Raw genomic sequence first — 24,044 nt, forward strand, 5'->3', positions numbered from 1 at the left:
AGGGCTATGTTATATAAATTAAGGTAAGGGGCTATTAAGGGGCGATGGAGAGGCTATGTAGGGGCTATGTTATATAAATTAAGGTAAGGAGCTATTAAGGGGCGATGGAGAGGCTATGTAGGGGCTATGTTATATAAATTAGGGTAAGGGGCTATTTAGGGGCGATGGAGAGGCTATGTAGGGGCTATGTTACATAATTAAGGTAAGAGGCTATTATGGGGCGATGGAGAGGCTATGTAGGAGCTTTGTTATATAGATCAAGGTAAGGGGCTATTAAGGGGCGATGGAGAGGCTTTGTAGGGGCTATGTTATATAGATTAGGGTAAGGGGCTATTAAGGGGCGATGGAGAGGCTATATAGGGGCTATGTTATATAAATTAAGGTAAGAGGCTATTAAGGGGCGATTGAGAGGCTATGTAGGGGCTATGTTACATAATTAAGGTAAGGGGCTATTAAGGGGCGATGGAGAGGCTATATAGGAGCTTTGTTATATAAATTTAGGTAAGGGGCTATTAAGGGGCGATGGAGAGGCTATGTAGGGGCAATGTTATATAATTAAATTAAGTGGCTATTAAGGGGCGATAGAGAGGCCATATAGGAGCTTTGTTATATAAATTAAGGTAAGGGGCTATTAAGGGGCGATGGAGGAGCGATGTAGGGGCCATCAAGTTGCAATGTAATATAAATTTGGAGAAGGAGCGATGAAGGGGCGATGTAGGAGCGATGAAGGAGCGATGGAGGAGCGATGGAGGAGCTATGTAGGAGCGATGTAGGGGCCATCAAGTTGCAATGTAATATAAATTTGGAGAAGGAGCGATGAAGGGGCGATGTAGGAGCAATGAAGGAGCGATGTAGGAGCGATGTAGGGGCCATCACAGTACAATTTAATATAAATTTGAAGAAGGAGCGATGAAGGGGCGATGTAGGAGCGATGGAGGGGCGATGTAGGGGCTATGTTATATAAATTAAGGTAAGGGGCGATGGAGAGGCTATGTAGGGGCTATGTTATATAAATTAGGGTAAGGGGCTATTCAGGGGCGATGGAGAGGCTATGTAGGGGCTATGTTATATATATTAAGGTAAGGATTATATAAATTAAGGTAAGAGGCTATTAAGGGGCGATGGAGAGGCTATGTAGGGGCTATGCTATATAAATTAAGGTAAGGGGCTATTAAGGGGCGATGGAGAGGCTATGTAGGGCTATGTTATATAAATTAAGGTAAGGGGCTATTAAGGGGCGATGGAGAGGCTATGTAGGGGCTATGTTATATAAATTAAGGTAAGGAGCTATTAAGGGGCGATGGAGAGGCTATGTAGGGGCTATGTTATATAAATTAGGGTAAGGGGCTATTTAGGGGCGATGGAGAGGCTATGTAGGGGCTATGTTACATAATTAAGGTAAGAGGCTATTATGGGGCGATGGAGAGGCTATGTAGGAGCTTTGTTATATAGATTAAGGTAAGGGGCTATTAAGGGGCGATGGAGAGGCTTTGTAGGGGCTATGTTATATAGATTAGGGTAAGGGGCTATTAAGGGGCGATGGAGAGGCTATGTTATATAAATTAAGGTAAGAGGCTATTAAGGGGCGATTGAGAGGCTATGTAGGGGCTATGTTACATAATTAAGGTAAGGGGCTATTAAGGGGCGATGGAGAGGCTATATAGGAGCTTTGTTATATAAATTTAGGTAAGGGGCTATTAAGGGGCGATGGAGAGGCTATGTAGGGGCAATGTTATATAATTAAATTAAGTGGCTATTAAGGGGCGATAGAGAGGCCATATAGGAGCTTTGTTATATAAATTAAGGTAAGGGGCTATTAAGGGGCGATGGAGGAGCGATGTAGGGGCCATCAAGTTGCAATGTAATATAAATTTGGAGAAGGAGCGATGAAGGGGCGATGTAGGAGCGATGAAGGAGCGATGGAGGAGCGATGGAGGAGCTATGTAGGAGCGATGTAGGGGCCATCAAGTTGCAATGTAATATAAATTTGGAGAAGGAGCGATGAAGGGGCGATGTAGGAGCAATGAAGGAGCGATGTAGGAGCGATGTAGGGGCCATCACAGTACAATTTAATATAAATTTGAAGAAGGAGCGATGAAGGGGCGATGTAGGAGCGATGGAGGGGCGATGTAGGGGCTATGTTATATAAATTAAGGTAAGGGGCGATGGAGAGGCTATGTAGGGGCTATGTTATATAAATTAAGGTAAGGGGCGATGGAGAGGCTATGTAGGGGCTATGTTATATAAATTAAGGTAATGGGCTTTTAAGGGGCGATGGAGAGGCTATGTAGGAGCTATGTTATATAAATTAAGGTAAGGGACTATTAAGGGGCAATGGAGAGGCTATGTAGGAGCTTTGTTATATAAATAAAGGTAAGGGGCTATTAGGGGCGATGGAGAGGCTATGTAGGGGCTTTGTTATATAAATTAAGATAAGGGGCTATTAAGGGGCGATGGAGAGGCTATGTAGGGGCTATGTTATAAAAATTAAGGTAAGGAGCTATTAAGGGGCGATGGAGAGGCTATGTAGGGGCTTTTTTATATAAATTAAGGTAAGGGGCTATTAAGGGGCGATGGGGCGATGGAGGAGAGATGTAGGGGCCATCAAAGTACGATGTAATATAAATTTGTGGAAGGAGCGATGAAGGGGCGATGTAGGAGCGATGGAGGAGCGATGGAGGAGCGATGTAGCAGCGATGTAGGGGCCATCAAGTTGCAATGTTATATAAATTTGGAGAAGGAGCGATGAAGGGGCGATGGAGGAGCGATGTAGGAGCGATGTAGGGGCCATCAAGTTGCAATGTAATATAAATTTGGAGAAGGGGCGATGTAGGAGCGATGAAGGAGCGATGTAGGAGCGATGTAGGGGCCATCACAGTACAATGTAATATAAATTTGAAGAAGGAGCGATGAAGGGGCGATGTAGGAGCGATGGAGGGGCGATGTAGGGGCCATCAAAGTACAATGTAATATAAATTTGAAGAAGGAGCGATGAAGGGGTGATGTAGGAGCGATGGAGGGGCGATGTAGGGGCCATCAAAGTACAATGTAATATAAATTTGGAGAAGGAGCGATGGAGGAGCGATGAAGGGGCGATGTAGGAGCGATGTAGGGGCCATCAAGGGACTAAGATATATATAATAGTGAAGGGGCCATGAAGAGGCGATATTTAATTAAATAGCCCCTTGGGATAAGAGGACATATCATCTCCTCTTTAGAAGGGGCGATAAAGGAGCGATAAAGGATCATTTAATCGCCTCTTAGGGCAAGGGGCTATTAAATCGCTCCTTTCAAGGAGTCATAACATCGCCTCTTGTTATAAGGGGCTATTAAATCGCTCCTTTCAAGGAGCCATTACATCGCCCCATGTCATAAGAGGCGATCAATTAAAATCATCGCCCCATATGGAGCGATGTCATGGAAAGGACTATACCCCTTTATTCTACTACTTACAGAACAAACACATATCTAATATATTTCAGAAATTCTTCGAAATATATTTTTTAGTCCCTTTATTTTTTCTTTTATTATACCTACATACGTCTATGCATATGCAATATGCATATTAAATTAAATATTTTTAGGCAAAAATAATCTCTTTTTCTTTAGTTAAATAATTTTGCTAATACGAAAGTTTTCATATTTAAAAATTTGACATTTTGGTTAACATACCTTTATCAAATAAGGAATGATATTTCATTTTTCTTGATCATGCAAAGTTTTATATGTAGTAATCAATAGTTTTTGTTTTAACCCAAGTATCAATTTTTATCTTTTTACCACCCCATTATAAACCACATTAAATCGAAACCACCCTTTTTCTTAACTTTTCGAAATCAAATTTACATTAGTCAAATACCAAAGATTCTTAAATTATTGTTATACTAGTGTGTTCGATTTTTTTCGTTTTTATTGATGTTGTCATCCTTGTTAGATTATTGTTTTAAATGCTTGTTAAAAAGACATAAATAGAATTATTAAGTGTTGATGTTTTAATTGAATAAACATAAACAGAAACAAAGCATAAAAAGAAAACAGGGATTGACTTTTGCGGATTTTTGGCGGTTGATTTTTAAGAGATATAATGAAAATTTACTATTACAAATTATCCCTTCCACAAATAAATAAATAACAAGGATGACAGCATTCATAAGTAGCGAAGCTCAGAAATTATGAATGTATATTATGAATATATTTACAATATACCAGTGTCATCCTATATATTTGATGAAATAGGGAAATTACAAAAACTTCAAAATCACGCAACCTTTCAAGCACGAAAAATGAAAAATCTAGGAATCGATCTAGCACCACAATTTATAAACAAATCTTTATGAAACTTGATGGAAATATGTAGAATATGAGCATATTCAATCCCTGATAATTTTAGCCGCAAATCCTGAATAGGAATTGAGAAAAGAATAGAAAACCTAAAAATCTAGGAATCGATCTAGCACCCCTATTAATATAAAAATCGTAATAAAACTTATGTAAAATGTAAATTTAAGCAATCCCTGAAAATTTCAGCCCATTATCTTAAAAAGGAGTTGAGAAAATCAGAAAAACATGAAAATGTAGGAATCGATCTAGCACCCCAAATAACAGACGGATGGACAAAACAATGTATAGATTAGATGTGCATATGTTATAAAAATCTTCACTAAAAATTTCAGCTTTCTATCTTTTATAGGAGCCGAGAAAATCAAGTTTCCCCCACTTTGTCTCAGACGGACGGACATTTCGAATTATAGAGTAGCTTCGCTACTAAAAATGTATAATAAAGAGCGAAGAGCATAATTATTCTGTCGCTTGATTGTAGCACTTCTTTGAAGTATTGAGTGTTGAGTCTTGCCCTAGTCTAAAACATTCCAACTCAATATATCTTGTAAAGGTATGACTTCTAGACAAAGGTCGTGTAATCAAGGGGATTGTAGGATAAGTATTATTTTGTTCATGATATAGTTGCTGATTCATTTAATTGCAGGCATAATTCGGCCTTTTACCTCTTTTTCTTAACTTGGTGTAAAAGAAAGTAATCCAATCTAATTATCATTAATAGTTTTTGTTTGTGTTTTGTTGATTATTTTTCCTTGTTTAGTCTGCTGTTTGTATGTATATAAATGATGTATAATGAACATTATTTCTTCAGTGTCCACTTTTTTCACCAAACATTTTCTGTGAAACTTTGAAATTGAGTACAGCGGTCGAATAATTCATAAAAAAAAATCTAAAACTTTTCTTTAAACCTTCTCTGAATGCTCACACTTATATTTGCAATAACCATCAAAAACAGAACAAAAATAAGTGTGAAAGAGGGTGACACCGCAACCCTCGCTTGATGATGAACCTACTCATTGCTGAAAAGGTTTAAAATTCGTATGTAGTTTTCGAATGGAAATTAGACCCAGACGACGATTGACCCAAATGTCTATTTTGGCATTTTATTTTGCTATTTCAGATAATTTACTTAGTTGTTTTGTATGCCTAATTAATATATTTCTGGCATAAGGCAAAAACAGACATAACTGAGTATAAAGAATTATGTCTCCCCAATTGCTTTGTATTTATTTATTCATGTATCATCCTGACAATTGAGTTACAGTCTGGCGACATAGTATTAATAGGTTTATTACAATATTTAGAATCTTAAAGAAAGAAATGATATATAACTAAAAAAGAAAGGGGTAAAACAATAGAACTCTAGAAATACTGGTTAACTTGTCTGAAACATTGAAGCAACCAGGACAAACCTACTCAAAACAACTAATCTCCCTTAATAAGACTATATTTATTACTAGCGGCTACGCCCCTAGAGGCCTCTAGTGGCACTTTAAATGTTTTTTTGTATATCTAAAATATGGCTATTTTACGTTTGACGTTTATTTTTCGTTGAACTCTCTTTCTAAAATCGATAAATTAAAAAAAAAAATTTCTCTAGGGAGGGTGGTGGTACCCTCCCCCAAAATAGTTATAAACCTTCCAGGGACATATGAGAATCTACCCTGTTAAGGAGAACCTGATCGGTTCAGCGGTTAGCGAGATCCTTCGGTACAAACATACAAACACACAAACACACAGACAAACATCCTGTTACTTTATTATAAGGATTTTTTAAAACCTCCTTCTAATTAATATTTTGATTATTTAACTATTTGTTCATATCTGTATTTTTATAGGTAAGTTAAAAATCTGCAGATTTAAGTATGCAGATATCTTAGATTTTTAGTTCAAGGGAACATAAATAATATCAAAACTAAAGTTCACATTTTTAAAGTAAATACTTTATAGTTGTAGAGGTTGCGTGATTTTGAAGCACATTAGCAATTCGGTTTTTTTCTTGTAATACAGTTTATGAAAAAATAATTTTATCGGTTATGTTAAGTTGTGATTTTTTTCTAGCTTCCGTCAATACATTAGTAGTTCCCAATAACAAACATTTTTACGTGAACGATTCGAATAATTGAAATATTCTGAAACTTGATTGAAATAACATTTTAATTTTAGATACCATTTTTCAAATGCATAAGGAAAGTGCATTAAATTTAGCCATAACTATTAATAAAAATATCTACAACAACAACAAAAACAGGTTTAGAGTAATGTGAGGAAGTTATTATTTAAACGGATATTGATAGATTTAAAGAAGCGTATTATTGGTTTTGTGTTTTGCGTGAGACAGGTGTAAGGGATGATCTTAAAAAATAGTTAAATCTTTTATTGAATGATTTATAAAATATTAAGTAAAATTGAAAGATCTTTCATAAATGTTATTTTTTTTCTTTCTGATATATCGATCCTTACTGAAGACTAATTTGACCTAATAGAAGTTAAAGTCTTAAAAGAAGTACATGTTACGCGTTCCCTTAATCCTGCGTGGGTGAAGTAGTTTGATATTAATAGCACTTGCAAATCAGGGAACAGGGAAGTGTTATGGCATTCAAAGAATATTTACTGACAATAGCAATACTTTGATTAGTTGTATTATATGACATCTTTGGTACTATATATACATTACAATGTATAAAGTAGATATGAAGAAATATTATTTTCACTAAATGTCTTGTTTAAAATTAGAATACTTTTTCTCGTATTTATTCGAATCCGGTGAATAGGAACCGGTTCTCATCCATACGAAAAAACTATGTCTAGCATCGTATTATATCCAGCTTTCTACGAATATAAAAATGTACAATCATAAGATTAAAACCAGTTTTTTTAGCCCGTGCCTACGGCATCAAGGGGCTAAAAAACTGGTTTTAATCTTTTAATTGTACATTCTATATCCGCGGAAAGCCGTTTATAATACGATGCGAGAAATAACTATTCGAATCTCGATGATGCTATATCTCCCTTATTCCTGATAGAATAGTACAGCATAAGGAAGTTATTTTTAGCAGCGCAGCTACTCTCTAGACATGCAATTTTCACTTCACTTTTGATTTGTTTTATTACCTAGAAGGGGTTTAACCATATATATACCTATTTTACTTTTTATGATTAAATGACAGTAAGAATAAAGATAAAGGCATCTTATTGTAAGTTTATGTGCGAAAACTGCGAATAATCTGCATTTTGCCGAAATTATTTTGTTATTTCAAATAATGTTATTCTTATTATATGCTTATGCTCTTTAGAAGTTTAATATTCTTGTAAACATGAAGCAAGTGCACAAAAATAATCACCTTTCAATAATAATCACTGAAAGGATATTGGTTAAGTGAATTTTTTAGATAATTTTTATAGATTGATTGATTCATGTAGTGACAGAGAAATGCATTGTACGATACATTATCTGATAGTGTTGTATGGTAAAGATAAATTGGAAATGTTAGAGATTTTGTAAATATATTTTATCTAAAGGCATTAGAATTTTTATTTTAATACAAATAAAGTGAGTAGAAACTAGAGCGATAAAAAATTCATAATGATCTGTATGATTTATACATTATTATCTTATTATTGGATTTACTTGCAAGAATTTTTATCCATTTTTCATAAATTTAGATAAATCTTATTGCCTTTTAAGACTATTTTTAAAAAAGTTTGCTAGTTGATGAATGTTATTTTATCAATTGTATAAGTTGTAGTTTTAGGCAAGTTTAAAATCACAATAAAATTAAAATATTTTTACAATTAAAACTTTGGGTGCCGTTTATTTTATAGTCCAATGTCCTTTACCTCCATGAGTTTTGGTTAATCCTGGGTCGTTTTATATGTAGACAGCAACTTTGACCATACAAAGCTACAAACCTGTGCAAAATAAACTACTTAACCACTCCACTATTACGTTCTAAAAGCAAAAAATTGAAAATAAGAAATTTGACTGATATTGACACAAATGTGTGCCATAATTCTCTTTTCTCATATTTGCAACAATTTTGTTTTGTAGTTTTTTCAGGGGAAGATATTCTTTTCATATAAAAATTTTAAACTTTGTATAACGTAAGATATGATATTTTGTAAGTAGGACAGACATTAGGTAGTCTTAACAAATAAGAACATTAATAGTTTTCTTTTTTAACAATATTATGCCCTGTATAGTGTATAATGCCATAATTTATTGTAAAATAACCTAATTCTTATTTGCCTTCATACATTTGGTATGTAGGTTATGTATTTGTGTGCTGTTTGTATTTATTAATTTTCTTTGATTAATAAATAAATTTTTCTATGAATTATATCAACATAGACGTTATGCAATTGATAGCATGAATATATTGTTATTTAGTAGCTGTTTTCCTGGCTACTTTTTAAATAAACCAGTTGATTTTTTGCCTTTAATTGGAAAGTTAGAGGAATGATTTTTTTTCATTTACTTTTTTCAACATTCTTTTGTGAATAGTCTCAAGATGATTGGTTTTTACAATGATTTTAAAACATGATTGAAGACAAGAATTTACCCAAACATTCAATTTTGGGACCAAAAAGTGCATTTAAGAGTAGCTTCGCTTAAAGAACTGCATATCTAGAAAGACATATAAAAGCTCTCCAAATTAAAATTTAATCTTGCATTGGAATTGGCCAGGCAAAGGTTTCTAAATTGTTAATGTGCCAGCCCTAAGTGTTTCATTTATGGCTGCCAAATTAATCATTATTTCTGCAAAATAAAATCTTTAATCTTAGAGAACTAAATTAAAATATCTATTGCTTTCTATATTTCATTGTTAAGATATTTAGAATTTTAGAAAGAAATTAAAAAAGGTTTGTTACAAAAGCTAAGACTTTGATAAAAAGTATTATTGACCTGTATAACAATTGAAAAACTAGGCAGAAAAATACAAATCTCCCTCATTAAACAAATCAAGATTTACTTATTAATGAATGATGAACTTATCCTCCATTGGGTTATCCCTTTATACCTGTTAACTGATACAAGAATGAATTAGGTTTGCATGAATTCTTGGAGGAAAACAGGAGTGCAGCAGTTCCTGGAATCAGGATCCTTTATGATCGACATTGGACCTTTTTTAACACCACCTCCCCTCCCCCCATCTACTAACTAAAATAAATTAAGAGAAGCGCAGTAGTAACAAACCATTTTGGAAGAAGAAAAGAAATGGCAGGTATTTTACTCCTGTAGTGTTAGATCAAAACAGCCCCCCCCCCCCTCAAAAAAAGTAAAGCAAGGGACCTAAAAGGGTTTTTTAATTTTTAGGGGGTATGTTAAAATTAGTCAACTTCAATACTAGTGATATGAATTGTTCCTAGAACGAAAAGCTTTCACACGAAATGATTCCACTTTATTTAAGGTTCAGAAATCATTTACCTAAAATTAGGCACTGGGAATAATATTTTTAGAAAAAATCTGTAGTTAAAATATGTATTACTAGCGGCTACGTCCCCCCCTAGAAGCCTCTAGGGGCACTTGCGGTAGGAGATAGTAAATTTTAAAAAGGAAAAGAAAAATTAATTTTTTTTTGGGGGGGGGGGAATTTTTATTGGGAGGGTGGAGATTTCCTCCCTGGAAGTAGTTAAAAACATACCATGGTAATTTAAAAAGCTTTGCTGTAAAGGAGAACCATATCGGTCCTAAAGACAAAAAGCTTATTACTTTCTATAAAAAGATTGGTAGCAAAGTATTAACATTTTATTTTCAATCCAATCATATCTCCCTCTAAAATTAATTAAAATATATAACTAATATACCTAACCAAAATTAACAAATACATTTATCTAAATGGATTATTATTAGGATAATAAGAAATTATATTAATTAATGATTAGGTATAATCACAAGAGAAGTAAAAAAAAATTATCCACCGCTCCAATATAGTTTTATATTGTAGGGTATCTTCACATATGATCTAGCAAGGATTTAGGCTATTTATTTTAAAATCTGCAAATTTAGATATTGAATAATTCTTCATTTTAAATGGCAAATGGTCGTATTATTTTTTAATTTAACGGAGTTTTTAAGGGGTTAAAACTGATAAAATAACACAAATCTTAATTTCTTTGACAGACAATTCTAGAGTACCTAATTAATTAGATTTATAAATATTGAACATTATTATTATCAAAATATTTGATTATAATTTTCAAATGTTTAGTTTAGTTTAGTTTAGTTCAGAGAGTCGGGCTGAGCACACGCATTTAGCAAGCTCTCCCCCGCCCTACCCCATGTGTTAAGCTCAGTTCTACCTTCCCCCTCTCTCTCAACTAGTTCCCCTCTCCCCACTGCCCGTGGTCACTCCGCAGTTGGAGGAAAGGGAAGACACTGTAGCCAGAGGGCACCTCGTATTTAGGCCTGGCAATGTGTATGTGTTAACGTATCGGTCAATTGTTAACACAAAAAAAGTGAAAATAAAACATTAATGAATTAAAAGTTTTTTTTTAACTTATGTGTAACCTAATCGCTTTAACTTAATGAACAATTTTTGGTGAAAACACTCTCAAATTTTTTTTTGATAATTTTATGATAATTTATCGGTCTGGCAACATTTTTACCGGCGCAAAGTACTCCCGACAAATAAGCTCTCCCATTGGCTAACATTTTTTCGCGTCCCACCATTGGTCAGCTGACCCACACTCACTCAGCACCCTCGGTTCCGCCATCTTCACTTCATCATGGCCTGTAGTACGTGTGACAACCCAGAATATTGGTCAAAGTTTAAAACAAATTTGGACGCTGCTTTGGATGTTAAGTTTAAAGAATACGATGCGAATATAGCTAAGGTAAGGGATGAGCTTATTCATAGTACTTTTGCCAGTCATAAAACCGAAATAAACGATATTAAATTGAGAGTCTCAGATTTAAATGTTAAAATTCAATCTATCGAAGGTATAGAAAATTTCGTAGATGCTAAATCTGTTGCAAGTGAACAAAAAGCGATTAGGACCACGATTACACAACAAAAAGACTATTTAAACTCTATTGAATCGTCGAGAGAAAATTTCGTCAAATTTCAACTTCTACAAAACTCGATAAGAGAGCAAAGGTGCCGCGATTGGAGTTGTAGAATAGTGAATTTTCAGCAGCCGTGGAGCCGTGAAAATATTACAGAGTTTATCATATTTAGAAACATTATAAGGCCCACCCTTGAAGCCGCTCTTAAACGTGGAGAATTAGAATATATTCCCTCACATTTTTGTGATATCGTCGAGCGTGCCCATATGCTCCCATATACAAAGGGCCAGATCCCCGTTTTTATTTTTCGTTTTATGTCTAGATCCTACCTCGACGCGTGGATGAACAATAAGAAGGCTGTGCTTGACCGTTACAACGCCGAGATCAAGAGGTTCAATCCCAGGAACAACGCGTCACCGGTCCCGTTCTTCCCCAATAGGTTAGTCCAGGCGAAGCAAGATATGTCCGACCTCAACAGGAAGACCATGACCTTTGTGTATGCCACAAACCAGATTTCGAGGGCCAAAGTCGCTGGCCAACATGTCCAATTTCAGCTCAAGAACGGCAGCCGCTGGATACGCTGCCTTAACCCGTTTGGCAAAGACCTGAAGGAAATGGCCCAACCCATACCTGGAAGCGAGGATTTTTTTCTGTCAGAGGCACCGCCTATCCTTTGTTTCAACAAGCTAGCGCCTGAGGAAAGGAAAACATTCTTCTCTAATCAGGCTGACTTAACAGAGGATGACTTCCCAAGACAGTTTAGTACGATCACAGCCCACCCTTCCAGCACGATTCAACATAATTTAACGTCTGCCCCTGCCCCAGCTCTTGGGGACCTAGCTGTGTTCCCTCCCATAGACTCTGCCGCAACCGTCGCAACCGCCGCACATACAGCCGTTGCACCAGCCGCACAGCCCACACAGTCAGTACCTGCCGCCGTCGCATCCGCAGCCGCCGCTACAGCTGATTTCACTGCCGCACCTGCCGCCGCGCTCACCGCCGCACCTGCCGCCGTGACCGCCGCCGCATCTGCCGCCACGTCTGCCGCACTTGCCGCCGTGTCTGTCGCCGTACCTGCGGCATCTATTGCCGTACCTACCGCCACACACACCGCCGCACTTGCCGCCACGTCTGCCGCATCTGCCGCATCTACACCTGTCGTTGACTCAGCACCTTCCGTACCTGTTGCCCCTGTCGTTGACTCAGCACCTTCTGTACCTGTTGCCCCTGTCGTTGACTCAGCACCTTCTGATCCTGTGGCCACGAGGGCCAAAGCTAGAGACACCGCCAACAAAGCTAAGCAAAGCAAAGCTACAAAGGCGGTAATCACATCATGAGGTTAAGTATCTTATACGTCGGAAAAAAAGGTACTTAACAAAATTATTATCATCATTTTTAAATTCATTTACAAAGTGATTTATTTCGAAAAACTTAATGTTTATATCCACGTAAACTCTATATTATTATAATATTAATATTAAATATTACCCAACTTGTTAGAACGCCAACATAGCATATTAATTTCAATCTATTTTTCTTATTTTTCTGCTGATTAGCATATAAAATACTTGGAACTTGTATGAAAATGAGTAGGGGGAACTAAACTAGCTTGAAATGTGTTGCCACCCCCAACACACACATAAACTAAACGCTATCGGAATAACCATAGTAAATATGGTAATTTTTTTCGCTTTAACGATAATATATTGTATATTACCTATTTTTATTTGTCCACTAATATCTACTGTGTTTCAGATGTCCATACTTGATGTTAAGACGATTCCTCCTGCGGTGCTCCTGGACCAGCTCTGCTATGACAAACCTCCCTAATGATCAGATTAACCAGGATTACGGTAACTTAAACGATAACATTGGTCTAAATCTTATGAATCCGATTTACGGCGACTACTTTAACGATTTTGAGAACGAATTCGGAATAAATTGCGTTTTTTCAAGTGAACAAGGTATCGTACAGAAACTGAAAACATTCAATGAAAACCTTCTCAATATTTTTAGTATTAATTGTCAGTCATTACATTCTAAATACAATGATATTGTCTCCACTGTAGACTTCTTTAGACAACATGATATCCACTTAAATGTTCTGTGTTTCAAGAATTATGGCTGAATAAGGATGTAAATATGGATTGCTATGGAATTAATAATTACGATTGGCATGTTAAACTCCGCACAAAAAGTAGGGGGGGAGGGGTGGGTATTCTAGTAAGCAAATATTATAAAGTAGATAAACCTATTTGATAAATTTTCATTTAAAGAAAATATTCTTGAATCTATTTGCTTAAAAATTTCCCACAATGGACTAAAGTTTTGCTTACTAAACTGTTATCGGCCACCCAATCAGAGTAGTGCTGAAATAGAAGAATTTTTTGAACTTTTTTTGGACCTGATTGATAGAATAGCAGCTTTAAGCATACCATACTTCATTGTAGGAGATTTCAATTTTGATCTTTTCAAAATAAATAATATAAATAGCAACTCCATGAGAATTATTGAGTCTTTTTCCTTTAACGGTATCATAAATACCGTTACCAGAGCTACTAGAGTAACTAGAACCACTGCAACCCTTCTTGATTTATTCGGGGTAGGTAACTTTATTCAAAACCTAATGTCTTCCTTTGTCTTAACTTCAAAAATCTCCGATCACTTGCCAATTATTAATTCATTCCGAATAGACAGAGTAAATAAACCCAAACCTCCAGATTTCTTTGAAAAAAGAGAATTGAATGATGAAAACTTTGATGCCTTAAACTATGCACTCTACCACACTAACTGGAATCACGTTTTAAACCAAGACAACACAAACATTGCTTATGATAACTTTATTTCAACCTTTTTGAGACTTTATAATGAAAAGTGTCCAGTTAGAAAAAAACGAAAAAACAAACGTACCCAGCCTCAGCAGCCTTTCATGTCAGACTTTTTATTGCGTTGTAGATTGCATAGAGATATTTTGTACAGCAACTTTTTAAAAGACAAAACAATTGAAAATGAAAGTATTTACAATGTCTATAGGAATAATTACAATAGGCAAGTGAGAAGAGCAAAGATTGAATATTACAGACAACAAATAAGAGATGCAAACGGGGATGGGAAAAAACTCTGGAAAACCCTAAAGGAAGTCATTGGGTTTAGTAAATCTTCCCTGAGTGCACATACCTTCAAGTAGGCCCAAACAAAATTGAAAATGACCAAGAAATAGCTAATGAATTTAATCGTTATTTTAGTCAGATTGGGTCTTCCCTAAGGCCTGAAATTCCTTCCACCCCCAAAAATTTCTTTGAATATTTACCACCCCCATGTCAAGATTCCCTCTTCTTTGAGCCATTGTACCCCTTCAAGGTTATTAATATCATTCGTAGTATTAAACCTAAGCGTTCCACAGACATAAATGATGTCTCGATGTATGTTCTGTCTCGCTGTGCTGATACCATTGCCACTCCCTTAACACATGTTTATAATTTATCACTTCAAAATGGCACTTTTCCTGAAAAAATGAAAACTTCCAAAATAGTTGTCCTTCACAAATCAGGTTCACTCAGCGAGGCAGATAATCATCGAGGAATTTCACTCATTGACAACTTTTCCAAGCCCATTGAAAAATATGTCTGTGAAACGCTGGTTAAGTTCTTGGAAGATCGGTCTTTTTTTAGCAACCGCCAGTTTGGCTTCATGAAAGGAATCTCAACCTTTCACAATGTATTGAACTTAAGCACATTGATCACCCAAGCACTCAGTCGAGACACTTCCTGTATGGCCATATTTTTGGACATAAGGAAGTGTTTCGACATGATAAATAGGGACATCCTTTTTAGCAAACTGGAGAATTCAGGGATAAGGGGGGTTGCACTTGATTGGTTCCGTAGTTATTATGCAAATAGGAAACAGCGTGTATATTTTAAGGGCCTTTTCTCCTCCACAATTGAATTCATTATCATTGGCGTACTTCAGGGGTCAGTCCTGGGACCAATTCTTTTTTTGATTTTTATCAATGACCTTGTTTCATGCAGTGAAGAGATCCTAATCAATCTCTTTGCTGATGACGCAGTGGGCTTCATTGAAAAGCAGAATATTATACAATTGATCAACCTTGCAAAGGAGCTTGTCCCCAGACTGACCCAATGGTACAATGCCAATAAACTTCTTATTCACCCCCGCAAGACCAAATGTATGGTCTTTTCCTCCCCCCGTGAGATACTCACCCCGCTGAGCTCGCCGCTAAGACCAACTTTGAAGTCTATGTAAACATGAATAATCATAACGAAAATGATGAGTCAAAAATCACTAAGTTGGATCTTGTGAGCGGTACCAATGAGGGTAGTATCAAACACTTGGGAATTCAATTGGACGAGAAAATGAAGTTTTCTTATCATCTTGAAAAAGTCTATAGCAAAGTCTCTAAAATAATTTATAGTATGAAAGTAATGCGTCATTTGTTGGACAAGAAACACTTAAAGCTACTCTATTCTTCTTATATTAAGTCGAATATCGAATATTGTTGTCTCCTGTTCACTGCCTGTCCTATGTATCTGTTAGCACCAATCATTAAGTTGCAGAAGCAAGCCATTAGAATAATCGAAAATTTACCTAGCAGAGCTCACACAGCTGAATTCTTTAAATCTAATGGCATACTTCCATTTAACCTGTTAATTGAATTCAATGTTTGTAAATTTATGCACGCCTATAAATTAGGCAATTTTCCCAAAATTTTCGAAAACACCTGGAATTTTGTTCAAGACAGACATACGTATGGCACTAGGAACAGGAACAACTTTGCTTACGAACCGGGCACCAATAGAAACTTTCTCCTGCACGCCCCTCTTAACTCTTTCCCAACTATATTCAACAACCTTCCACTTGAAATTAAACTAATTGATAATAAAAATATTTTTAAGAAAAAATGTTTTACTTATTACCTAAACAAGATTGAGTTTTAAAAAAGCAAATATTTTAAAAAAGCAAATATTTTATTTTTGAAATTAAACTGATTGATAATAAAATTATTCTCAAGAAAGATATTTTACTTACTTATTACTTACTTTCTTAAAAAAAAAGCAAATACTTTATTTTTTCTCTTCCTCTATTTAACAATTTTTTGTTCTAACTAAGTTTCTATTCGTATCTTTAGCCCTCGACTTTTTGTAAGCACTTAATTTCTATACCAAAAAAATAATAAAACAGCATTTCTTTAACCTCAAATCTCAACGAGTAGGTTCCGTAGGAACCGACATACATACCTATGTATAGAGTAGCTTTAGCATAGTTTGTTTCTTATCCACTTTATTCATTTTACATTTTATATTTTGACTTTGACTTCTTCTATTATATTATATATTTTTTATCAAGCAACTAACGAATCGCGCAACCTCTACCTCTATTTTATCTAATAAAAAAATAACAAAGTTTTTTCATAATTTTGACCAAAAATATATTTATTTATTCAAATTTAGATATCGAAAATTTTGTTTAATATATGACTATCGCTGACTGGACTGGTTAAGCTCATGTAGTGGGCATAGCCATCTACTCGTCGTAGTCGCTGGAGTCATCGACGTCGTCGGGTTCCTGTTGGAGGAGCTCCTCCACAAGGTCCTGCTGGACGGTGACCAAGCGGTCCATGGTGGCGATGGAATCCATGTTGGCCTGGAAGGAGCGGGCGTACGTGGGCATTACTGAAATTAGCCTCACGACTAACCCATAGTTGGAGTACATCATGCGGAGGATCTCCTCATCGATGGCATCTTGGCGGAATCTCCTCCACATAAGTCTGTCGCCCTCGTACACGACGCCCATTAACCTCCTCTTGACCATAAACCAGAGGTCCAGACAGCGCCTGTCTACCCCCGGAAATGGGAGTAGATCAGGCACTGCCGCGAGGTTCAGCAGCTGCTGGACGCCGTGCACGGGTGCAGGATCATCGATTTCATCGCTTGAGTTCAACATGGCGATGAGCTCCTGCACCTGGTCTTGGAGGGGAACATCTTCTTCTCCTCCAGCCTCCTCCGGAACTTCCGGCGCCCCATCCGGTAAAGCACCTTGGCCTTGTCCAACTTCCTCTTCTTGATCTGACATTTCTGAGACAATTGAACTTTGACCCTACCCACCCCCATATTTATACCCCCCTTGTGTCTTAATACCATACATTATTCAATCTTAATTTAACTTATTAATTAATAAATAACTTTCCCTACTTCCGATTTCCCGCGTATTCCCCCTATGCTTTACAACCAATTGTCTCCCCCCCGCCCCCTCTTTTGCTTTATTCTTTTGCTTTATTCTGCCGTGCTTTACCGGAAAACCACTCTTCCCCCCTCCCCCTATTTTTCTCCCCCCCAGTATATACCAAACGATAGGCGCCGCTCCGTCTGTCTAGCTGGAAGTCACGGCCGCGCACAAACCACCCACCACTCCCCTTCTAGTTTTTTCCCCCCCTCCTCCCCCTAACCTGTTGAATTCCCTGACCCATCTCCCTTATTTTAACCAGTTTCTCACTTCACTTTTTTTTATGCTAATGAAAATTAATCCATAGCGAAATATTAACAGACATCCTATTACTCTATACATCCTTCATAAAAAATAAAAGTTCATAGCAAGATATCTAGGATTTATTAAACAAATCAATGAATTTATGATAATTTATGATATTTTAATACTTTTACTTTTTTGGATAAAACTAAACTGTATTATTCTTCAAAAACAATTTTATATTTCAATAGCCATATCAGTAACTTTTTGCAGTTTTTTTCTGTTGATTCATTGTTGATTTTTGTTGATTTTTGTGAACATCATGTGGACATTTCCGCGGGTGTTTTTGCGGATATTTTTGCGGATATCTTGTATATAAAGTCGTAGAGAACTTGACCGTAACTGGTTCAAACCGGAAATGGCCAACTTCTGGAACTATAGCTGGAGACAGGCCCCCTCTTGAGCAGTTATCCGCTCAGCAATTTCACCCAATTTAGCTTCATGAAACTCCATGTCCTTGTTTGGGTTGTATAGTGTGAGGGCCAACTCGGTTTCTAAATAACCCTGTTGGTATAGAAGACGGGCTACCTCACGACGTACTTCGTCACTGACATTGTCACCATTAACTATATTGAGAAGTCGTTCATATGTTATTGTCAATCTATTGCGTAGCGGCTGCCACATTTGTTGGTATTCTTCCTCTCCGAACATTTCGTGTCTAAACAATAGTAAGATTTAAACCTCACTAAAGCAAAGCTATAACCAAATTACGCGCGCAATAGCACGCCACAGTCTTTTTTAACATGACCCACTTTCACCCTTTTACCTTCAAAAAGGGGTGGAATCAATGGATTAATGATACGTTTTCGCCTTCCCTTAAAACCCCCTCCCCCCCCCCCTCTTCCTCTCCCATTTTGTTGCCCCATTCACAGCCATGCTGTGACCAGTTCTCAAAACACAAAAATCAGATTCCGGAGGAATCGAACCATACATATTTAGGGACACACTCCCATTATCAAAATACCAAAATCAGATTCCGTAGGAATCGCATATGACCTATTCTTAGGATTTTTTATATCCATTCTCAAAAATAAAAATCAGATTCCGTAGGAATCGAAACCAACCATTACACCTTGTTCACTTAAGTACACGATATGATTATTATTAGGGTATTCTTGTCCTTTTTTGGACTTTTCTTTGGTTTTTTTTTGGATTTTTTGGATTGGACCAAGTGTTATCGCGAAATTTGCCGTTATCCTGTAATTATTGGTGTGGAGATGTCCTTAAAACCCGGACAAAACTCCACTCTATAATGAAAATAATTTGATATAAAGGAAACTGTCTATTTGGAGCTGAAAAGGGATCTCAACGGGAATAGCGACTCCTTATGGAGGTTTTGGTTCCTTAATTGTTCCGAATTCACGCTTGGAGAAGTTGCAACTGATAGTAGGAGGATGTCTGAAATACACAGCAAGATATTGTTTCATTGTTAAGATTATTATTTATTTGCACATATAACATTGTATCGGCTTGGCAAGCGTCAAAGTACACCAGTGGCTCCACAACCCTTAAAGGGTTATGCCAACTATCTGGTACAATGTTGCATGGAATTTTTATTGTAAAATATTGTCTCCATTCAATTTAAACTGGCCTGGTAACTAGGTGGAGATGAAGTTCGGCCAATTCCATGCTAGGTACTTAATAATTGTTATTATGTATATTATTATCTAACCTGCACCAAACACAACAAACCAGATGAATCAAACAAATCAAGCATAGTAACATAATTTATAATATATATCTAATAAAATATGTTGTACCTTTGAGGAAAATAAATCTTATCTTATCTTATCTTATCTTATCTTCTACGGGATGAGAAAATAAAGGAAAATGTCTCAATCATTCAGAACATTTTTTTGATTGTACAATTTTTGACAAGGATGATTTGTTCATGAAAAAGAGAGATTTTTTCTCTCTTAGAATTTTTGTCTGCGAAGTGTTTTCTACCAAATTGATATTTAAAAGTTCCTTATTTGATATGCTGCTAACCAGTATTATGCCTATGAACAAAATCATTTGATAATAAAATATCAAAAAGATAAATAGTGCAATCAAATGATCAAACGTGTGTTTAAATTTTTTATTAGAAAATAACTTTTAGAAAAGCTTGCTTCTCACATTTTCTCGTAATATTCTAAAAGATTTCCCATCTTGCGTGGTGGAATTTAATTACTGGCCTGTAGGAAATTGAAAGGAGGGTAGTAAGCTTGATTCTCATAGAATATTTTTAATAAAAACCTTTTTTATGTTTTCTTATAATGATAATAAGTGGCTTAAATCACGTTTATAGTTATATAATTGGTAAAATTAGAAAGTAGTAATTTTGGTAAGAATCACTTTTTTTATTACACAAAAAATCCTATCCCAAAATTCCAATCGTAATATCTTTATTATATATTATGGTGTTTTCTTAAAATAGGTAATATTTGAAAATACTCAATATCCTTTTTTAATGCTAGAAATAGTTAAACAATATAAGATTAACGTGCTAATTTCATCCCATATAAACCAAGTTTATATTTTAAAACATTATAGGTATTTAGTTGAATTTTCGCCTTTATCACTTTTAGCAAAATATTTTTAGAATGAAAAAAATACTTACTAATTTTTGTTACTGTTGTTGTTTTGTATGACACAGTCCACCGAAATGTCCAGCTGACGTTAAAGTCTCTGAGCTGTTGCGGTGAAGTTATTGGGAAGGGGAAATTGTGTTTCTTCACTTCCGCATATTATCATATCCGAATAGCGCGGAAAAAACACTATAACTTAGAAAAAAGTTTAAAGATGAGAACGAATCAAATAGATAAGGATTTATTTCTGCTGTTGTAATAAAATATTATTTTATAATGTAACTAGCGGCTTCGCCCCTAGCCTCTAGGGGCTTTCTCATAAGAGGTTTGATCAACCTATTTTTGTGTTATTAAGTTTTAAAAAGAAAAAAAAATTTGGGGGGGGGGGGAAATTTTTATTTTTTTGGGGGGGATAGTATAAAAAAAAAATTTGGGGGGCGGGTATTTTTATTTTTTGGGGGTGTTGGGGGTTTTCCATCCCCCAAAAAATAGCTGAAAACCTTCACAGGACCAGTAGGTTTATTCCCAGAAAAGTAGAGCCCAATCGGTTCAGTGGTTACTGAGATTTTAAGCTTCAGACAGACAGACATCGTACTACTTTGTATTACAGATGATTATGCGGAATAACATGCACATCAAATATATGATCTTCTAAAATCTTTCTCTCTCTTTACCACTCGCCTTTTTCTTTCCGAGTTGTTTATACATTTTATACAAATCTTCCCCATTACAGATTTAATAAAGAAAGGAAGTTTGTACCTATACACTATCTGGAGTAAGATTGATTTATTTAACATTGTCCTCTCAATGATCTTATTATGATTTAAATAGAACTTATTTAAGGAGATTCTAAAGATTTTTGTTTGGACCTATGATATCAACAGTTATCTGGATCTTAAACTACTTTTCTATAAAGAAAATGTTTATCTATTCACCACTAGCCTACCGCTGGAACGTTCAAGCTTTTTATTTTTAGGAGGGTAAAATTAGGAGTTTTAATGGTTTGAGGAGGGTAATCTTATTTATTCATTAAAGTTTTGAATGAATAAAAATAATGAATTTAAAAGCTTTCCACCTAAATAATTAAACACCCCTTTATCCCCATCCTTGGACGTCTATGGCATACCTATAAATTTTTATTCAACAATTTGTTATTTAATGTTGTTAACTGTAATGTTGCGACTCTACTCTGCTTTGTGTTGGTCACACACACACACACACACACACAACATATTCATCCCGTTTCTTTTCCTCTTCCACCACACCACTAGGTCCAGCGATACCATTGGGAAAGGGAGTTAGGAGAGAGAGGGTGAAGGGGTACTTTCTCCTATATTTCTCTAAAGGAGTCCCTCTTTCTCCTTTTCTCTAACTAAAGAAAATTATTGGAGTTTTGAAGTTTTAGGACAATTCTATCTGTATTTTATTTGAATTTTGAATCTAACGAGATATAAGTTTCAGTTCAGACTCCAAATGAGTAACAAGTAAATAACTCCTTTATACATTTTAAATTGTAATGTATTGTAAGTTATTCATTTGAATATTTACTGAATGTGTCTTAAGATTGAAAGTAAATTAGTTTTCTATAGGTAAGCTTATTGTAGATCAATTTTAGGTATAAAAGGTCTTACTAAGATTTCCTCTAATTAAGATTTTTCTCTATAGTGCCTCTCCTTTTCAATATACTCCTACATACCTCCGACCATTATGGGGACTAAACATAGCGGGGGAGGGGACGGGGGGGGGGGGGTGGCTACTGGAAAATACAGTTGTTTCAACAGCTTCACATGGCTTACATACACAAATCATCAAATATACACACACACACTTACATACATTCACACTATATTTACAACATATACTTAGTTTCTCTTTTACTTAGTGCCAACATTTTATATATACAGTGTTATTAACTCTTAAAATTCAATTTCATTTGAATCATTGATGAAAAAATGTGATTTTTTGTGATAAGATTAAAGTGGTGCATTTCTAACTATCGTTGGCCAAATTTACAATGTCAGTGAAGGAAACTTTGAAATAAGATCGGTCAAATCCTTGATTCATATGCTTTATGCTTTATCGTATCAAGAAACGGTCTCTATATCAATTTACGTGACACTGTTAATTTTGACAAAGATGGTGAGAAATGCAGCTCACCCCCCCCCCCCCTCCTAGCCTTTCTTTACGCAATTTTTATATGTGTGCAAAATAAAATAATTATACATTATAAATCTATATTTAAGTGAAATTGTCACCTCACATGTGTTATTATCTTTCATTTTAACTCTTTTTTGTTTTTATTATGATTGATGCAAAGAAAAAGTTAATTTTAGTTTTCAATGTTAATTATCGTCTTTGATTTAAGACTTGTTATTATAAAAAATAAAGAAAAATACAAAGTTGACATTCTTTATCTATTTAATTTTAAACGGAATCTTTTTATGAATTTTACTTAACGCGTTGTCTTCTCTGTTTTATAAAATAAGTATGGGATATATCATCTGAAAAAAAAACTTTTTTACTTAAAATCTTTCTGGCAGACAAAAAAATAACAGTTACTTTTTAACAGGCATTTAGTGTTTCTACAGTTCATAGACCATTTAAATTTTCAAGTTTTTTTTATTCTCAAATACTTTCCGTGTTATTTGCAAGGATGCAGAATTTTTTTTTTTTTTGCACTTCAAAATTTATAATAACACTCTCTTCTATATATAATTACAGAAAATTAGCAAGTGGTTGTAACAACGAAAAAAAGTGTAAAAAAAAGTGAAAATTAATGTTATAATTGTACTAATAGTTGCTGTGACTGTGTTATCATGTTAATTACGGATAGTGACGTGGTGACCCATTCTAGCTCACACAAGCAGCTAGTTTACAATAACAGAAATAGAAATCATTTACAGAATAAGGTAGGAATTGTTGCTTTACCATAAAATGGACATACTTACATTATTTATATTGGGTCTATAGGGTTGATAGATTTGTTGGTTATTTTTGGTTTTATTATCCTGAAAAGTTTTAAATTAATAGGATATTACATATTATGTATGAATTTGCCATAACGTAATCACATGGTTATACTATTAATATGGAAATATCAGAAAGATTTCTATCCAATGGGATGATTCTATCATAACAGTGTTTTATTTGGTGTAATGGGACCTTTTATTAATGGTTATAGTGTTTCTTTGCTTTCTATTTTAGTCAAAATAATTACAGAAATCGTATGCAAAGTTTTAATTTGATAGAAAGATTCTATAATGTAGGGACTCACAATGAATGTGAAATATATTACATGATGACGAATAAAATAAAACTTAGAAATGCTATGCTTTCAAAAATTAATTGAGCTATTACTCAAATAAGTGTTTTGTAGTATGGAGGTTTCTCTAAGATTGTTACTTTTAAATATTTGGTTTAAAGAAACAGAAATATAAATTAAATTTTTTAAATTACCTACATGATTTAAGGTTTCATAGATTGTCATCGTTTTCGGTATATATTTCAATGGATTAATATATTAGAAATAGAGGGCAAGAACCCCCAACTCCACCTTCTTTTATGTACAAGTGGTACATTCAGAT

At 35.1% G+C, this 24,044-nt stretch overlaps 2 protein-coding genes across 5 annotated transcripts in view; both read left to right on the plus strand.

Moving 5' to 3' along the window:
• Positions 1-24,044, plus strand: part of GckIII (Germinal centre kinase III) — a 274,408-nt gene that overhangs the window by 90,739 nt on the left and 159,625 nt on the right. The window contains exon 1 of one of the 3 annotated variants that reach the window (XM_080179460.1): positions 23,262-23,369. The exons of the other annotated variants lie outside the window; for them this stretch is intronic. Within the exon in view, the coding sequence (XP_080035586.1) occupies positions 23,277-23,369 (93 nt within the window). The 5' untranslated portion in view covers positions 23,262-23,276. Of the gene's footprint in view, positions 1-23,261; positions 23,370-24,044 lie in introns of those variants that run through there. 3 annotated transcript variants of the gene reach the window in all.
• On the plus strand, positions 10,795-13,226 carry LOC145334021 (uncharacterized). 2 transcript variants are annotated; one of them, XM_080179309.1, is made up of 3 exons: positions 10,795-11,175; positions 11,670-12,714; positions 13,103-13,226. In XM_080179309.1, the coding sequence occupies exon 2, from the start codon at positions 11,689-11,691 to the stop codon at positions 12,682-12,684; it is 996 nt and encodes a 331-aa protein (XP_080035435.1). In that variant the 5' UTR covers positions 10,795-11,175; positions 11,670-11,688; the 3' UTR covers positions 12,685-12,714; positions 13,103-13,226. The 2 variants fall into 2 exon arrangements, with proteins under 2 accessions (XP_080035435.1, XP_080035428.1); XM_080179302.1 differs by having other exon boundaries at positions 11,670-13,226.

This window comes from Acartia tonsa, chromosome 2 (genome assembly GCF_053477335.1).
Source record: "Acartia tonsa isolate MP-2025a chromosome 2, ASM5347733v1, whole genome shotgun sequence".
NCBI lineage: Eukaryota > Metazoa > Arthropoda > Copepoda > Calanoida > Acartiidae > Acartia > Acartia tonsa.